Here is a 17,659-nt window from a genome sequence, read left to right on the forward strand (position 1 = left end):
AATTAACGTGAGATCAGAAAAACCCAATAAACAGGACAGAGGGAGGCACGATGGCCTGGCCAGGAGAAAGGAGCCACTGCAAAGCACCACTGGCCCTGCGATGCTGCTGGGAGCACCTGGGAGGTAACGAGACACATTTGGCTTCCACAACCTGAGGTAGCGTGACAGAGCCTCAAAAAGCAGCCTGTGGACCTGAAAATAAAGCCATGTGGCTGAAAACCAGGAGCAGCGGGAAGGAGAGCACGTCGGGAGGCCAACGGGCCCTTGCGAGGACATGCGGTGCAGCTGCTGCGAACTGGAGAGCGTCTGCAAGTGCTGCTGGGGAAGGGAGATCCATAATGAAGCAGCCTCAAAGGAGACGTGACACAACCTGCTGGAGACCCTGAGAGCGCAGCCTCTGCATCGAATTCTCCTATATACGGAGAAAAAATATCTGTATTCCCAGGACCCCTAGTGCAGAGTCATTGATTAGAAGGCAGGGCAGCAAATTAAATGAGGCAGGTGAATTAAAGCCAGACTTCACAGGCTGCATCTGTTCCTGCGCTCCCTCTGGGTACAACACTGATGGAAGTTTAAAAAGTAAATTTAATGCCGAGGAAAGCTGCCAGGCTGATGGGCCTGAAAACTGAAGCGCTCGATGCATCCGCGACTTGGGTACAGGAGAGGCACAGTGGCTGAAACATGTCTCAGCCTGCAGAGGTGAGCTGCCTGGGCTTGTGTTCTGCTCCTGCCGCTCGAGAAGAGCAGCTGCCGTGGCTCCGAGGTGGAGCTGAGCGCAGCAGCGAACGGCGGTGCTTTGGTAATCCCGCCTGCGATGCCCCGTCAGCGGCAGGATCCCGAAGATAAACACTCCTGACAGGAAGAAATCCCATCCAAGCTGAAAATGTCCCCACCTCGTGATGCGCCCAGGCTTGACACGCTGATGGGAGCTTGCACACCCTTCAGGTTTGGTCCTTGGTCTTGGCCACACCTGTGTTCACAGAGAAAGAGGGAAACATCCATTTCAGAGCAGTTCTTGTGATCAGCATCTTTCCTGGTGATCGTATGTACAACAACAGCCTGAAACTGTGCGGCCTGAAGAGCGTGGCTGGTTTTTGGTGGACCCAGACAGGGGAGGAGAGACGGGACACCTCAAACAAGAGACCTGTTTGGCCACATAAGCCTGAGTTCAGAAGGAGCACACCTCTGCCCCTTTGGAGACCCAAGCTTCTGCTTGGCCAGGCTCAGGTAAACCCACGTCTAAATTCCATTGTAAAAAGTGGCTGTCAAATGGTCTCATCCCAGCATTTCGCAAGCGCCAAGGGTGCCTGAAACTAAGGAGTAAGAGGCAGCGTGGGGAGGACGGGCCGTAGAAGAGGAAAAGTACAACGAGCGAGCAGGAGAGGGTTGCACAGTCCTGTCTGCAATGCATTAAAAACCTCTTGAAGGAAAACAACAACATAATGAGCAGTTAAAGCGAGCAGTCAGTTCTTGTTCTGCAATGCAACAGCCTCTTGTACACCTCGCATTGGATTATGGCATAGAGGGACAAAACAGAAACACTTCCAATAGATCCAGTTAGGTTTAGGTCTTTTTCTGCTTTACCTGTAGCCGTTTCCAGGTGGTTTGCTGGGTTTTGTTGTTTTTTCTTCTTCTTCTTCCCATGTGAAAAGCTCCATCATTTGAAGGACGGCAACCAAACCAGCTCTTCCTGCTCTGAAGAAACGCAGCGACTGCACTTAGAATAGAAGATTGTCAGGCAGATTTGAAGCGTCAATCAAAGCCTATCTCTGAAAGAAACATTAGTCCAGGCAGCTCCCCACACCACCACGCTTCATTTACTCTTTGCAGATATCCCCTGAGCTGCAAAAAGCCTTCCAGAGCTGCCCAGAGCTGCCAGCTACCGGCACGAGGTGTTAAGAGTAGATACTGGACCTCATTCAACTCAGGTCAGTTCGCCTTTTGCAGAGCAAGTCTGTGATTATCAGGTCCAGAACTGGTCTCTTGGGCTTTGTGGGGCGAACCGAACCTTCTATTAGAAGCAGGACGTGGATTTAGGACCCTGGTGCTGAGTGTGTCACGCCTCCACTTTAATATTATTATGATCATTTACATTGTAATTTGGGCTGCATGAGGCACTTTCCAAGCATTCACAACAAGTACTGGCTCTGCCCCAAAAAGCTCATTATTTTAGGACAGACAGACACACAGACGTGCGTGGACTGAAAGATCTTCAGCCGTGACTACGTTAACGTCTTTGTCTCACAGAATCTCCCTGTGCAAAGTCCAGGGAAGCACTTGGGGAAATGCTTTTGTTCCTAAGAAAGGAAAAAACTGAGCAACTTCTTTTTCCGTGGCTTTTCTTCAAATTGGTTTTTGTTGGAAAAAAAGAATCAAAATGTTTTCTCATTGCCAAAAAAACCCTCCAGAAAGGTATGTTTTTCAGTTGAAAACCAGAAAATGCAGGTTGGGAGGGTTTGGCAAGACAGTCATTTAAATTTTCTAGGGAAAGTGCTTAAAGAAACATCCATTTGGTCCTGAAAATAAGTTTGAACCTAAAAATCAAGTTGTTCAGCGAGCAGAGGAACTGGTGAAACCCGTTCTCCTGATCCTCTTGATTTCTTCCTTTCCTGGTGCTCCCAGCTCACTGTAATCCCCCAGGGCACCTTTAATTATCCCCCTGGACCCCTAATAAACTCGTCAGCTCTTCCAGCAGTTTCTCACTTTGCAGACGAGGGGCCGCAAGTGCTGCCGCTGGTCTGAGCCCAGCAGGGCCGGATTGCCAGCTGGTGTCTAAATGCCAGCTCCAAATAGATAGGGAGCAAGAGGTGTAATTACCTTTCCTTCAGTAGGTTATTAACTCAAATGTCTCTCTTCTACCCAGCTGCTGTTTTTTCATGAGAATTGAAAGGATCGTGGGTCTGCGAGACCTCTCTCTTCCCATCAAACTGGGGTGAATCAGGAGTTATTGGAGTGGGGGACTGAGGCGCAGATGGAAGAACAACATGTGGATGCTTGTTGCCTGATAAACCCTGGCTCAAAAATGAAGCAGTTTTGGTGTATCAGTGAGTCCGTCATGTCAGGTGAGGTAGTTGCTGGAGCAGTGATCAATGTATAAAGGCTGTCAAGCTCCAGGATGTCAATAGGGCACTTACAGCTTATTTGCTGTACAGAGACTTCAGCCTCAACATCAGGGAACTGCTCACACAGTCTCAGCTGGATGGACAAAGAGCGGGAGAAAGGGGAGAACAACTTATCTCAGACTTAAACGTAGGAAAGGTGACTTACTGAGGGATCCTGTGAGTCAGGAGGTGTCTCAGATGTCCCATGTCCCCATCTAGAGCCCTGAGCGACGTCCAGCTCCGCTCCTTCTCGCTCCATCACCAGGCAGAAATCACCCTTTCACAGGCATTTCACTTGGATTCACTGCCCTCCGGAGCCGAGGCCTCACCCACGCTTCTCCTTTGGCGCGCTGGTGAGGAAACGTTATTTGTTGGGTTTATTCTTTTTGCTTGGATTAATTATCCATGGGTAGCACTGAAAACAGTCGGAGCTGCTTTCTGACCAGTCCTTGAGCTGGGGGGACTTACCAAGCGCCGGTGGCTGCTTCTGCACAGCCAAGCTCTCCATCTGCCTCCCTTCACCCTTCGGCACGCTCCCCGTCCCCCATGGCTCTGGCTGCGCTCTTTGCCGTTATCTGAATAAGAAAAGAGACAAATACTTGAAGCGCTGCAGACGTGCGATCGAAAATGGCATTTGACCAAAGAGGCCCTGACCCCGGCTTGTGGAGAATATCAACCCGATCCTCTGGCTGTTTGGTTTTCTCAGTCACACTGTACAGCTGAGGATAAGCCACTTGCAGGGTTTCAGACCTATTTATCCTTCTGCAAAAGATGCCTTCACCTTCCAGATAACCTGCAACTGTCCGGAAGCTTTTTCCCATAGGCAAGGCTCCCCCTCTTTGGTGTGTGCTCCTGGAAATGCATTTCTCATCTTAGAACAAGGGCCGCCTGTATCTTTAGGAGCACTTGGAGGATGTTTACGGTAAGACAGAGCTTGAATTGCCCCCGTGCATTAGCAGTAAATGGTGGTTTTCTGGGGTTATGGTTCCATAAACATTTTCTGACAGGACTACAGACCCTGCATAGAAAAGTTAAGCTTAGCAAAACTAGGATTAATTTCTCAGTTACTCTTCTGAAGACCCTTAGAAATCATCTAGGGCCATCGCCTGGGGTCTCCAGAACAGAGGCTGAAGCTTTCCAGGTTTCTATGGGTACCTCTTCAGGGCTCCCGTTTGCTCACAGAGCTCGTTATGGTGCCTTGGACGGCGACCAAGACCCGCGCGGCCCGTGGGCAGCAGCTCTGCCCAGCAGCCGCCCCACCCAGCCGGGCAGGCGGCGCAGGGTGAGTCTTCTGTGAGTTGTTCTTTGCAATTATGCAGATGAGAAACTGAGCCTATGCTGCAAACATTTCATCAGGACTTAAAGAAGTTCAGAGTTTATAGGGTGGGGATTTTTGTTGGGTGCTGGTGAAGGACAAGCCTGCTTAGGCTTGGTTAGGTTCAATCACTGGTTAGGTTTCCTGCAAAAGCCAGAACAGGATTAATATTCCAGCGCTTGCTTCCTTGCTTCAAATTTCAGGGGATTGTAATAGCTGAGGATGTGCTGTGAGCCCACCCTGTTTTTCATTTACCGCATAAAACACCAAGGCGCAGAAGGCGTTTATTTCAACTGGGCCAAATCCTCAGCTGGTATAAATCAGCACAACTGCAGAGAAGTCCAGGGAGCTGTGCCATATCACACCAGAAGAAAAACCTGGTATAGAATATACTTTCCATTCATTAATTCTTTGCCTAGAGCCAAGACAGACCCGCCGTGGGACACATTAGCTCAGTTTCATCTACTGCAATCCCGTGCAACTGCACAGGGAAGGAATTGAGATTCTATGGACCATGATCTCCGCTGATGCAACCCTCTGCTTTCGTTAAATGAGCTTCTTGGGCTGAACAGTAAGTACCTAAGCTAACTACAGGTGTAATTTTCTGGCCTGTACGCTGCGAGAGGTCAGCAGAGGTAACTGCGCCGGCGCTGTCGGAACTTAAAAATCACTTAACTGATTTGGAGGAGTTTACAACAGCAGAGAGCTTGGCCTGTGAGTAATACACATAAATGCTACGTTCAGCCACAGAGATGGAGAAGTCAGTCCCCCACCTGGCTGTTGCCTGAGTAACGCGTCTCTAGGAGGATATTTTTTAAGCCAGTATTATTTATCTAGTAGATGGAAGCAGGCCCGTTAAGGCCATACCAGGTCAACATATGTCTAAGCATGTGCTGAAGAACTTAATTAGTTCTCCCCGAGAAGAGGGAGCCCCAGTGCTATTTAAAGGATCGTTATCCTGCTGCGAGATGCCTTGGAGCCTGCTGCTAGGCCTGAGCTTAACAGGGCAAGGCTGTAGTAGATGGATGGGAGCGAAAAGTTTCCCCTCTGTGCTCAGGAGTAATTGCTGAGGTCAGTGGAACGCACAGGCATCCCAAAATCACATTGAAACCCAGTGTAAGGGGCTTAATTCATGTCTGGGCTGTAATGTTGGCTTTCTGTGCAGGGTCAAACTGTGTCCATCCCATTGTTTTCCTGGTTTCTCTTTCCTAGAGATCCAACATCATCTCCTGTGCTTGGTGACTGCTTCTCAGGCAATTCTGGTGAGAGTGACAAGAGGGGACAGGATAGTGGAGTCAGGTAAGCTTGGAGTGAACCATTACTGAGCGTTTATGTCAAACATCGATCCTTATGGCATCGCGAGACTCAAAGGTAGGCAGTAGTTCCTTAGCATGAGCTAAAGTGGACCTTGTGCAAGTGGCTCAGTCATGGTTTTCATTTATGAATCCAATAATCAGAGACTGTAACCTGAATGCCAATAAGGAAATTAGCCGGGTTCCCCAAAGATGAATGGTTTTGTTATTCTGCCAGGAGGTAGCTCCTGGAGTGGATGGACCTTTGAAAAATTAGGCTGAACAGCCTCTGAATGATAAAGCGGGGTCCCAAGCATATTAAACTTGTCTAAGCACTGGCGCTCGCCGGGGACACTGAGGCTGGATGGCAGAAGAGGGAGAATCCTGTACATGCTCATCTTGACCTAAGAGTGGCTTCTACATCACGTGGGACCTTGGTCGGCTCTTGGAGCTGTCAGGAGTTGTTCCTGGATGAGTTGTTATGGTAACTGAGCTAATGCCCTGAGATAGATGTTTGCAGGTGGCTGCAGGCCAGAAAATCAACACCAAGAGATTCCAGATAATAGAATCTTCTGCTAAACTCGGTGCCAGCATCTACTTTATTTAACCTGTTCACCGATGACTTATTGAACTCCATTCTCCAGGCAAACCATGGATGATGGCAAGAGCTGCTTGGCCTGAGTGAACTTCAGCTCCTATAAGACTGAGGGGGTCCCATGTGCTGTGGCTGAGGAAGTAGATTCAATGTCCCTGGGACCTTGTTCTGCATAGAGAGCACAGCTGGCACAGAGCCTTATCTTATCAACCTGTGTAGTCACCTCTAGGCTAAGGAACAGTCCCTGGCCCATGAAATGCATCTGGACTGGGCCAAAACTGCAGTGCGATACTCCAACATGAACAGAGAGCAGTCCAGGCACTGCTTAGTTTATTAGCACAGACCTCGTGTGACTGATGCCAGAGGTGACTGCGCAAGAAAGGAGCCTGAAACCAAGTGCAAAGGCTCTGTGCTTGTGCTCATTCCACATCCACATCCACATCCAGCTGGAGCTGTACACGCTTGGGAAAGGTCGGTGACAGGCACACGGCACATCGAGGAATCGCTCCGGATCGCCCATTTCTTTCTTCTCTTTGAAATAGCTCATGGATTAAGTGGTGGATTCACCAGTTGGAGACAATATCCCTCCATCTAACACCAAACATCAAAATGCAGCCAACAAATTATCAACAGCTAATGCAAATGCCCGCTGTCCAGCCCTGCTGCTGGCCGCCCCGTGAGGCCCCTCGTGAGACGAAATTCGGGAAGCGTCGTGCTGGTTTCAGGAACTCCCACATCACCCCCAAATCATCCGCGAGCTGCCCGGCTCTGGGGCCCCGCGCTGTTCCCGAGCCAGCCAAACTGGTTGTGCCGTGGCGTGGGCTGTGGTGCCAGCACCGATCACACCCGGGCGCTGGGGACAACGCGCTGCGTCGTGTGGCTGCTCTCGTCACGTCGAGACTCGCTGGTGGTCTCCTCGCGTCGAGCACCCATGGTTTGAACACCACAGGCTGCTGAGCTGGGGAGTTTCTCTGCCGCTTCGTTCACATTTCAAGTCTTTACTTGTTTTACTCACTTGCAAACCGTGGTGTTGTAATATGTAGCTCTCTAGGGCAGAAGCTGTTTTTTCAGCATGTTCTTTGCTCGGCTTCTACCGCAACAGGATTGCAATCTCAATCAGGCAGTAATGTGATTAACAAGCCTTGCACAAGGGGGATGTGATATTCCCGGGTCTGACCTGCCCGTGTGTTTTCCCAGGGTGAGAGGTCGTGTTGACCGAACTCTGGAATGGCTTCCTTGAACTTCTGAACACTAAGGTCCAAATAAATTCTCAGTGTTTGCCAGTATGCTCATCGCTTTCCTTCCAAGCTGCAGACTTAAGTGAATTTTTATGACTAAGTTATAAACCCCAGAAAACATGAGCAAGAAGTGAAAATGCTGACTTGGCCTTCGCTAAATGCCAATTATCTACAAAGGCATTAAGGGCCGAGGGGGGGAATGAAAAATAGGGTCATTTTCATGTTTTCTCTGGTTCAAAGTAAACTGTCCTGTGAGCCCCTTGTGGGAACACGTAGCATACAGAGTGACCATTAATATTTATAGGCACGACAGAGCTGCAGACCTTGGCAATCAGAGCAACTCCACTTTTGGAATTAATAGAGCTGTGCTTGGCTGGCGTCTCAGTACAAAAGAGTAAGTAGGAGACACCAGGATTTTCAGGGAGAAGTTAAGAAGCACGATGCTGACCTTTGATGGAGAGGGTCCATCCTTCACCCGGGTGCTGGAGTACTAATACCAGCTCTGAAATCCTCAGGGCTGCTGGCCAAGGCCAGCACTGTGTTCTCTATTCCTCTCTTTTCATCGTAGGTATTCCCAACACTGCACAGGCTGCTCTCCTAGTGTTCTCCAAGCTTACACAGCTGACACAAAATGCTCTGGAGGTGGCTGAGGTTGTCACAGCCCGATAATCCTTCATGTCCAAGAGCTCGAGGAGGACACGACTTCAGGGAGAGACCCGGCGCTGGGAAAAGGAATCAGAGGTTGGACAAAGGTGCTTGTTTAAGAACAAGGAAGGTTTTGATGAAATTCAAGGAGAAAACAATAGAAACCTCCTGCCCTTTTTCCCAAGAATTGAGCTGGGATTTGGAGCAACTCTAAATGTTCAGAAATGGGGATTGAATTGAGGAGGGCACCCTGAACTCAGCGCAGCAGGGACAGGATCTCCTGGTGGTTTTTGCATCGCCGCAGCTACACCTGCGTCTGCAGCGTGTGGGAAGGTGCAGAGCATGTTATGGAAATCAGGTGTCTCGAGAGAGAGCACCAATATGTGCGCTCCATCGGTGGAGTCCCTCAGAATCCCTTTTTTACTCTCAAAAATTCGGGCTGTACGATTCAGGAAAACAAACGCTAGAAACAGCAACAAATAGAAATGCTCCTGCCATTAAAAACAAGGTGAAAAGGGGGAGCTGAGCCAAGTTAATCAGAGAGCTGAAATGAGATGTTGGAGAAAGGGGCCATGGGTGACTTGGGCTTTGCAGTGAGCTGAGCGATGTGAAATCTCTTGTGTCTGGCTGAGCTCTGAAAGGAAATGCTTTATTAAATCTTCTTTTTGAGAGATTTCAAGCTGCCTCTGGACTGGAAAATAGGACCATTCCAGGATGTGGCACATAATCAGGAACTTTAGTGCAGGTTTTTCTGCAGGGGAAACTCTGATCAGCACAGACACATAACTCAGAGGGCTCAGGACTTAGCAAGCTGAATTAAACACAGTGCACCCATGCTTTTCTACCCTGTATCACCAAAATACTCACTGGTTTTTGCTGCGATCTGGCCACACTTTGGGAAGCTGCAGCCTCTGCCCAGCACTCTGTGCTTTGCTGGTGGCTCACAGCTCCTCCTTGTCACAGCAGGATTGTGCCACCCCCAGATACCTGCAGAAAGTATCTACTAATAAGAAATGTGGGGAGCCAGGCAGGACAGGAAGGAATAAGGAGAAGCGAGAGGCTCCCAGAGCGCTCCCCACATCGCACCAGCTCCTTCACCCTTTTGCACGTCTTGTTTCTCCCTCTGTGCTCAGCCATGGGAAAGCAAGACCTGCTCAGGGACAGGACAGGCGGCATCCACCCGGTTCCCTCCTCCTCTACCCCCTTATTTCACACCATAGCGTGTTTGGAGCTGAAGAGCCACAAATCCCAGTCTATCTGCTGAAAATCGCAGGGTTTGAGTTCCTGAGCTGCTTTCTGCAAAGCCCAACAGGAAAACATCCCAAAGGGCTGAGATCCACAGAGCGATTCCCCTTCTCGTGCACCGCCCCCGTTGCAGACGAGCTCCTTGTGCCTACCTTGTATTGCTGACGAGAAGCAGGACAGAGCCATTCTGGATATTGGCTTCTTTGAGGGTCTCATGCTCCTCGAGCTGCCTGGAGTTGTAATAAAACGACTTCTTCCAGGACGTGACGCCCTCCCGGACTAAGAGAGCCCGTAGGTCCATCACCGTGTCTCTGGGCTTGACCGTGAGGGGCATCATCAGGTCCTCATCAGCCAGGTGGACCTTGATGTGGTACCTCTTCCAGCGAGAAAGGCTCCTCCGCAGCGTGTCCATCCTGTCCAGCTCCCCAGGGCCAGTGTGAACATCCAGCTGCGAGGTGGGTAGGCAGGGATGTGGCTCTGAAGAGGCCGTCTGCCGCGAATCGCTTAAAACCTCCTGCCAAACCTGTTCCTCCCGGTTGCCGCGCTGCGTGCCTCGCATTCCAGGGAAGAGCTCACCTGGCTGCAGGAGCCTGCTGGCTGGGAAACGTCTGGGTGAGTCATTTCCACACACCCCTGAGTCCCGTAGTAATTACAACGTCTTCACACAGCGCTCTTCGTCCCGATGGCTTGAGAGCTGGGTCTCCACAGCCGTTGGAAACGTGGGTGCGTGTGAGAAATGAATGGGTTTGGTAACCTTGTGTGTCTTGCTCAAAAAAGCCGCCAGCTGTGGGGTAGATCAGTTCATAAAGTAGGCGTCGAGGAACCTCACAGCTATTTAACATGGCTGTTTTAATGAAGAAAAGTACTCTGCATAGTGAAAAGTTCCTCATGAGGGAGAGCCAGAGGAGACAGAACCTCATTAGTGCAGAGCAGTTTCCCCCTAGGAGATTTGTGTAATTATTGTAGGCAAACAGGCTGGGACCCTCCGAGAGGGGCAGGACTCCTCCTCACGCCATCACATATCTAATATTGACTCACACACGTGCTCCTTGCTGGTTCGTCACCATGATTTCCTCTTCCTTGCAGATCACTGCCTAATTGAAGGGCCGGCCGTATGCTGCACCAGCACATGAGCGGGGACGGCGTCGCGGGGCTGCGGGCACACAGGGCAAACAGGCGACAACAGCCGCCTCCGGACACCGAGAGGGACGAGTGACACTGCAGTAAACACAACAATACCCCCAAAAGGAAGGAAGCGATGCCAGCCACGAGCGCCCGCTGTAATTGAATGATCCCGCAAGGCAGACTCTGGCAGTCACAAGATGATACTTCACAGCAAACATCATCAAGATAAGGAAGTCATTTTTTCTTTCTTTTGCTCGAAAAGATCGAGTCACCCTGTTATCTTGTAGGTAATTTCCTGCAGCCTATATTACAAGAATTAATTCCCTTGTCCATTCTTCGCACCACAGACCCGTATTTTCAGACCAACGTGCTGCAAGGTAGTTGAGTTCAGAGTCTGCTCTTCACTACAAAGGGGCTGCTCTTGCCCATTAGATAACAACACGAACTGTCAGATTTTCAGACATGGCAGCATTCAGCTCCCATTGAGAATGAGAGAGGCATCCCCTCTCTCACTGAAAAATAGGGAGGTTTCCACCCTCTCCTTACATCTCCATTTTTCCCTCCCCAGCGCATGGTGTCTCTGCCAAGAACAGCAGCAAATATCTTCAGTTACACAACAGACAACGGAGATTTCCCCGCACGCTTGAGAAAAGCCAAAGCTTCTGCGAGTAAGATTTCCGTTCCAGATTTACTCACTGTACAGGTACGATTGTTTTGGTGGGGACTGGGATTCTTGGGCCCTCACTGCCACTGAGTTGCTGCAAAGGCTCGAGATGATTCACGCCGTGTTTCTGTTTGCTCATCTCATGATTGAGATCCTAACACGTGTGTCCATTAAGCACCTTGTGAGAAACAGGAACAGCTTTTAGCACAGTCATGGGCTGGAAGCATTTAACATTCGGAGCATTTAACGTTGGAACATTTGTCTGTCTCTACAGATATGTCAATAATCTCCTTGAAGACAGGACACCACCACTATTAGAGAAGGAGAAACTGAGGCACAGAGTGGTGCAAAGCCTTTAGAACAAAAAAGGTCACAGATGAGGCTCTGGTCCCCCAGATCTCAGTGAGAAATCTCATTTCCAGAGACCCACAGAAACTTCCAGGCCTGGGCCTGGTAAATCCTTCTCCACTGGGGTTTTATTCACTTGGGGAACCCAAAATCATCGCTGGTGTCAAACCAGAGTCTGGGGGGTGAAGCGAGGGACTGATCCCATTCCCAGCGCCACCCGAGGGCAGCGTCTCATTGACGGCAGCCAGACCTGGACCAGGCCCAGGCACCCCATGGCCTGATGGCTCTGGCCAACAGGATGTGCCCAGCGAGTGCCAAGGGAGACTAAGGACATCCTCATTTCAGCAGCGCCCGTCTGGTGTCAGCGAGTCCATCGGCACCGCCGTCCCAGCGTACGTGACAACCCGACAGCTGCCAAATGCTCCCTCAGACACCTTCAGACGGCTCCTGGTTATTTTTAGGCCAGCTTTTTCCACTCAAGGCTCAGATGCGCATCGTTACAAAGGAAGGGGGGATGGCGGCAGAAGGAAGACACACAGCTCTTGTTTTTATTGCGTTGTCTGTGATGTGCTTGCAAACTTTGCCCATGTGCCCCCATCCGCCTGTTTGGGACCCTTTGTTTTGTGAAAAGAGATGATATTGTAGCCTACAAAAGCCAGAATAAGGAGGAGCGTAGCAGCAAAGTCAGCTTATGAAATATCGAAGCAGTGAAACCCTCCCTGGAACACGTGGATGTCTAATGCCAGTTTCAATTAATTTTGAATTTTTCATTAAACCATTATTAAAAGCAAGAGGACAGCAGAAATAAGGGAAATTGACTTGGGCAGTATATTAAGTACCTTAGTTTTGCTGGAGGATGTTTTATTATCTGTCCAAAGCAATTATTTCACCAGCCCCTGACGATTTGTGGGCTAAACAGAGGTACAGGATGAAGTTCTAGGTGGTCTTTCCTCCAAGTTATTTGTATTTCAGCCCCCTACCCTGTGCAGCCTGCTTGGGTGACGTGTGTGGCACATCATACCATGGAGTCAGAGCTCTGCGAACCTGTAATAATGTGTCACTCTGGCATTATTTACAAATCAAATAAAAACTTATTGACTTAAGCATTTCCCTGTATTGAGGGCAAACAGAAGACATGCAAACATTCAGAGAAACATATATTAGCAAAGCCTGAAAAGCAATTTAAAACCCAGGTTGGGGAAGAAATAAAGCAAGAGCATTTATAAAGTGATGTCTCCTGTTCTCAGAGCTTCCTTACTCGGTTGACTAGAGCAAAAGAGAAACACCTGCCTGAATTCGGGGCTTCATTAAGATGCCTCAAGCTGGCTGAGGTGATCCTGGGCTTTATAATGTCTTCTTATAATGACAGAACAGAGACGCTTAGTTCTTAGGCTGGGTTTTTTTGCTGTTCTTTGGCAGTGGCTGTGCTTTGCTGCTTGCTGTGCTGCTCTCCTTGCAGAGGACAACAGAGGAGAAATGGGATGATGCTCCATAAAGGTTTCTTTATTTCTTGATTGTAATCATAGGGAAATTGTAACATCTGGGGAAAATTTGACCCTCATTCCCCTGGCAGAGCCTGTAATTCTTTGAGGAAACCACTCTGACAGTGCTGCTCTTTCAGGCAAGGAAGATACTTTGCTGTTTCCTGAAGCTCCCTGATCCCAGGATTTGCGCTCGGTAGTGCTGAACAATAAGGATTTTCCTCCGATGTTTGCTTGGAGTGAGTCTTTGATAACTAAAGGTTAGAAATCTCCAGCCTCTCACTTAATTTACCCAGTGCCCAGATATCTCAGTGGATGGGGCAGTTTAAGGTGCTATTATTTCTATTCCTAAAGCACCCAGAGCTGTACCACCATGTGCCAAGTGCTTTCCAGATAAGCAGGATGAGTAAAGCCTTTCCTATCACCCAGTGCTTTCCTCCTTGGTTATAAAACGACTGGGCTCGCTTTATATGCTGAGTTACATCTACAGCAAATTAACAAAGAGCTAATAAATGATTAATAAATGCTTTGAAAAATGGGTAGTTAAATGCAACAGCTTTTTAAAGTCCAGTGGATAAGCACAAAAATATGTAAGCCCAAGTGATAACGCTTTCTCCTGATATAACTTATCTCCAGCATACCGCTCGCATCTGCCAGAGTGCTTAGGAATACTGTTAACTTCTTGCATGCCAGGAATAAAAAGAGCCTTTCTATGACAGAAGAGCACTTCTCCTGGGGTTTAGGGCAAAATACTCCTCGTTTAGACCATTTGGAATCCAGAAAAGCTGGAAGGTGCTTATGTTAATGTGCACGGGAGGGGTGAGTGATGAGAGAAGGTGACCCTGTCCTGTCACCTGCCTGTCAAGCTGTAGGGTCTGGTGTTCCCAGACCAAACGGCCTCTGTGCTCCCCTGAATCCCAGCCACGATTTCCCGTCCTTGGCTGGCGCAGGGCAGAGTGTCCCTGTTATCCTGCCCTCCTCTAGACCGCGGTCGGGAGCTTTCCATCTGCACTGACAGCATCACACGTTGCCTTTTTTAATGCCTCAAAAAGAGGGGTTGAGCCTGGGTTCATCCTTTTGGGTACAAGCGAGGATTTCTGACACTAACGCTGCTGAACTTACTGCAGGAGGATCCATCTTGGTGTCAGAATCAGACTCCAGAAGGCCCCACAACTTCCCAGCCCCAGTATCAGTATTGCATTAGTGGGAGCTGTTTGGCATGGGATTGAACTTCAAACAAGCTCCAGAAAAAAAAACCTGTGTATATTCAGCTTTGAAGGAGCAAACTTTGCCTGGTTTTGGAACACAAGTGAACCTGCAAGTTTTCTGAGCAAAAAACGTTGGATGCAAGTTGGTGACATTTTCTGGTGGAAAAGGAAACGTGAAGGAAAAAACCCCAGGAAGGCACATGTTAAATGAACCAGTCAAGTGCAGACAATGGAAAAGCTGAAAAATGGGTCTAGGGGAAAGTATTTGGCGGTGGTAGTTATTTCTCATTGCAGTTCTTTCTGACTTCCCAGATGGGAGATTCATGGCCCTCGGAAGAAGTCGGTGTCCTCGGGGGTTCGGCCTGCGGCAGCCCATGACTCACTCGCTTACCAGATTTGGCAGTAAGCAAGGCAGCAAAATGTCTGTGGAAACAGCAAAAACAAGAGACAAATGAGTTAATTGCTGGAAGAGCAAAATACAAACCTCTGTGCACAAAGGAGGGCCCTCCATGTAGAGAGATGTAGAGAGAGCGAGCGCTCGGTGGCTCGAGGAGCCGCCTCCATTCGTTTGCAGGCGAAACAAATCCAGGATGCCTCAGCCTTAAAAGGTGAGGTAGGTGGAAATAAAACATTGGAGGCTCTACCAGCCATTCCACCAGCAGCAAGATGGTTTTCCACGGGCTCAAGGAAGAAAGAGGATTTGTGGATCTACATTGCCATCTAATGGCAAGGAAGAGCTTAAAGCTCACACTGTGGCCCGGAAACGGGCTGTAATAACAAAATTATTCAAGAAAATAGGTAAATTCTCCTTGGATTTAGGCATGGGAAGAGTATATCTGCCAATGGATACTTAACGAGAAAAAAGCATCAGAAAGAGGGTGTTACAGATGGTTACTGCCCTGCCGTACCCTTCGTTCTAGCGCATAGCGCTGCGTGGACAACTCGCAAAGAAAACAACTCAGTGAGGTGGGAGGGTTTACAGATTTTGTCATTTAAAAGGAAACGCTGGGAAGAGACAAATTTGCTGTCCATTGTAGTGCCACCTTTGCCACAGTGCACTGCTATTGATACACCATATCATATAGTTTCTAGAACAGAAAATATACAAGAGAGTGGACTATTAGGAGATACTTATATTAAGAAATGGAAGGAATTTGGTAAAGGATTGTCAACAGCTTCTTTCTTCTGCTTTGAAACGTTTCTAGCCTTGACACACGCAGCTTTGCGTATGAGGAGGAGCTGGAGCTCAGTCAATGTGAGAGAGAGGAAAGTGATCGGGAGTTTAGAATGGGACGGGAGCTGGGGGAGAAAATGGGGATATAAAGCATCTGCTTTTCCCAGATAGTGACGTGGGCCATGGCGTGGGTCCCGTGTCACTTCTGGGCGATAGAAGTAGGGATTAAAAGCATAGAAAGTTTTGAGATCAGCCAAACTCGAGGCCACAGTTCGGACCCCCTCCGGTGCGTTGGAACGCCTGCTGAGACACGCTCCCCTGCCAAAGGAATGAGCGCACGCTCCAGCAATCCGGCTCCATCGCCTTCTGCTGTCCTCTCATATTGACACACCCAACCTTGCCAAGCCTCGCTAGGCCCAAAAACTCCCAAAAAGGGAAAAAAAAAAGGTTTGGAAGGCTCTTGTTTCTATCTTGGTTGCTCGCTGTTTCCTAAGCTGATGAAAGCCAGAGGCGGTGGGAGTGACGGGATTATCGTGGCTGAGTGACCAAAGTGAATTTTTCAGGTGTTTCTCTCCAGTTCGTGAAGCAGTGAGAGGAAGAAGGCGATGCACCTGGTTGAAGGGCTACACAGGGTGACGTGTTCCTTTCCAAAAGTGGCTCTGAGTCATGCTACAGAGTTGATTAGAAAAATTATCTTCCTGCAGTACAAATACAAAGGCAAAAGAGTCTCGTTCAGCGTTTGCTTCCCCAACCCTGATTCTAAGCCTGCCCAAGCCTGCTGGTGAGGTGGTTGGAACATCACCTCTGTGCCTCTCAATAATCAGAAATTACGAAGAGAACAGCCACAGGAACAGCTCGAAACATGCAGCTGTAGTCCCAGGGAGAGGCGTGCGCGGTCTTGCTCCTGCCTCCATCACACGAGTTCCTACACGTGCCGGGTCAAATGGGGCTAACGCAGTCCTTCCCCCACTTGATGTGTCTCCAGAGCTGCTCCCCAAAACCTGCCTCTTCTGGAAAAAAGCAGGAGAAAATTATTAAAGGTGAACTTAGTTCTGAAGGAAGCTAAGCAGAGATGGCCGCAGCGGCGCCGTACCCGAGGCAGCTACAGCATGATGGTGGCTGCTGGGACCCCCGTGCCACCTCGGCACTGGTCTGTGGTCACCAGCGCTGACCCTAAATCATCACCCAGGTTCCATCGTCAGCCCAAATCCCTGCAGCAACCCGCTGCCCCCGGCCGGGGCTGAGCCAGCAGACTCACGGCGGAGCAGGCCAAGGGGAAGCGCAAGCTGCAATGGGAATCAATATGGTTTATTAGTTTTTAATGCCGTTTCTGCAGGTTCAGCAGCGCTGTTAATTTAGTGCCTCACCTCGACTCTTTAAACCCGTTCCCAGGCTCAGAACCTGTGTGTGTTTATCTTTCACTGTTCAAACCATCAGAATCGGACAAAAAAACACCCGTGGGGCCACCTTGTTGCAGCAGTAGCTGCGGGCCAGGAAAGGGGGGAGGCAAATCTGCCCGTTTCTGTGGGAAAACACACATTTAGTTGTGTGAGGTTTGCCATGGTTAGATCTGTGATGTGTTCTGGGAATGCAGTTGCACACTGGGTGGGGAAGAGCCAGCACTGATTTCCTGCTAAATATGCAACTTACAGCTGTTAAAAATTCGGAGCATTGTTTTAGATACGGAGGGAAAAGAAAAATCGAAGAAGCTAAACTTGGGCTTAAGTAGGATATATTAGGAACAATTTCTTCCCCAAAGGGCTGTGGGGCATTGGAACAGGCTGCCCAGGGCAGTGCTGGAGTCACCATCCCTGGAGGGCTGGACAGATGGACATGAGGTTCTCAGGACATGGGGCAGGGACAGGGGTGGGGGAATCACAGAATCCCAGAATGTCAGGGGTTGAAGGGACCTGGAAAGCTCATCCAGTGCAATCCCCCCATGGAGCAGGAACACCCAGCTGAGGTTCCACAGGAAGGGGTCCAGGCGGGTTTGAATGTCTGCAGAGAAGGAGACTCCACAACCTCCCTGGGCAGCCTGGGCCAGGCTCTGACAGCCTCACCGGGAACAAGTTTCTTCTCAAATTTCAGTGGAACCTCCTGTGTTCCAGTTTGCACCCATTGCCCCTTGTCCTGTCACTGGTTGTCACTGAGAAGAGCCTGGCTCCATCCTCCTGACACTGCCCCTTTCCATATTGATCCCCAGGAATGAGTCCCCCCTCAGTCTCCTC

General features: G+C 49.4%; 1 protein-coding gene across 1 annotated transcript; it reads right to left on the reverse strand.

The window, feature by feature from the left end:
• Positions 1–3,372: 3,372 nt before the first annotated feature.
• TINCR (TINCR ubiquitin domain containing) lies at positions 3,373–10,046 on the reverse strand. Its single transcript, XM_065858570.2, has 3 exons — positions 9,584–10,046; positions 3,570–3,676; positions 3,373–3,451 (listed from the first exon to the last, which is right to left on the reverse strand). The coding sequence occupies exons 1-2, from the start codon at positions 9,988–9,990 to the stop codon at positions 3,673–3,675; spliced, it is 411 nt and encodes a 136-aa protein (XP_065714642.1). The 5' UTR covers positions 9,991–10,046; the 3' UTR covers positions 3,373–3,451; positions 3,570–3,672.
• Between the last annotated feature and the right edge of the window lie 7,613 nt (positions 10,047–17,659).

This window comes from Patagioenas fasciata, chromosome 27 (assembly GCF_037038585.1).
Source record: "Patagioenas fasciata isolate bPatFas1 chromosome 27, bPatFas1.hap1, whole genome shotgun sequence".
Lineage (NCBI taxonomy): Eukaryota > Metazoa > Chordata > Aves > Columbiformes > Columbidae > Patagioenas > Patagioenas fasciata.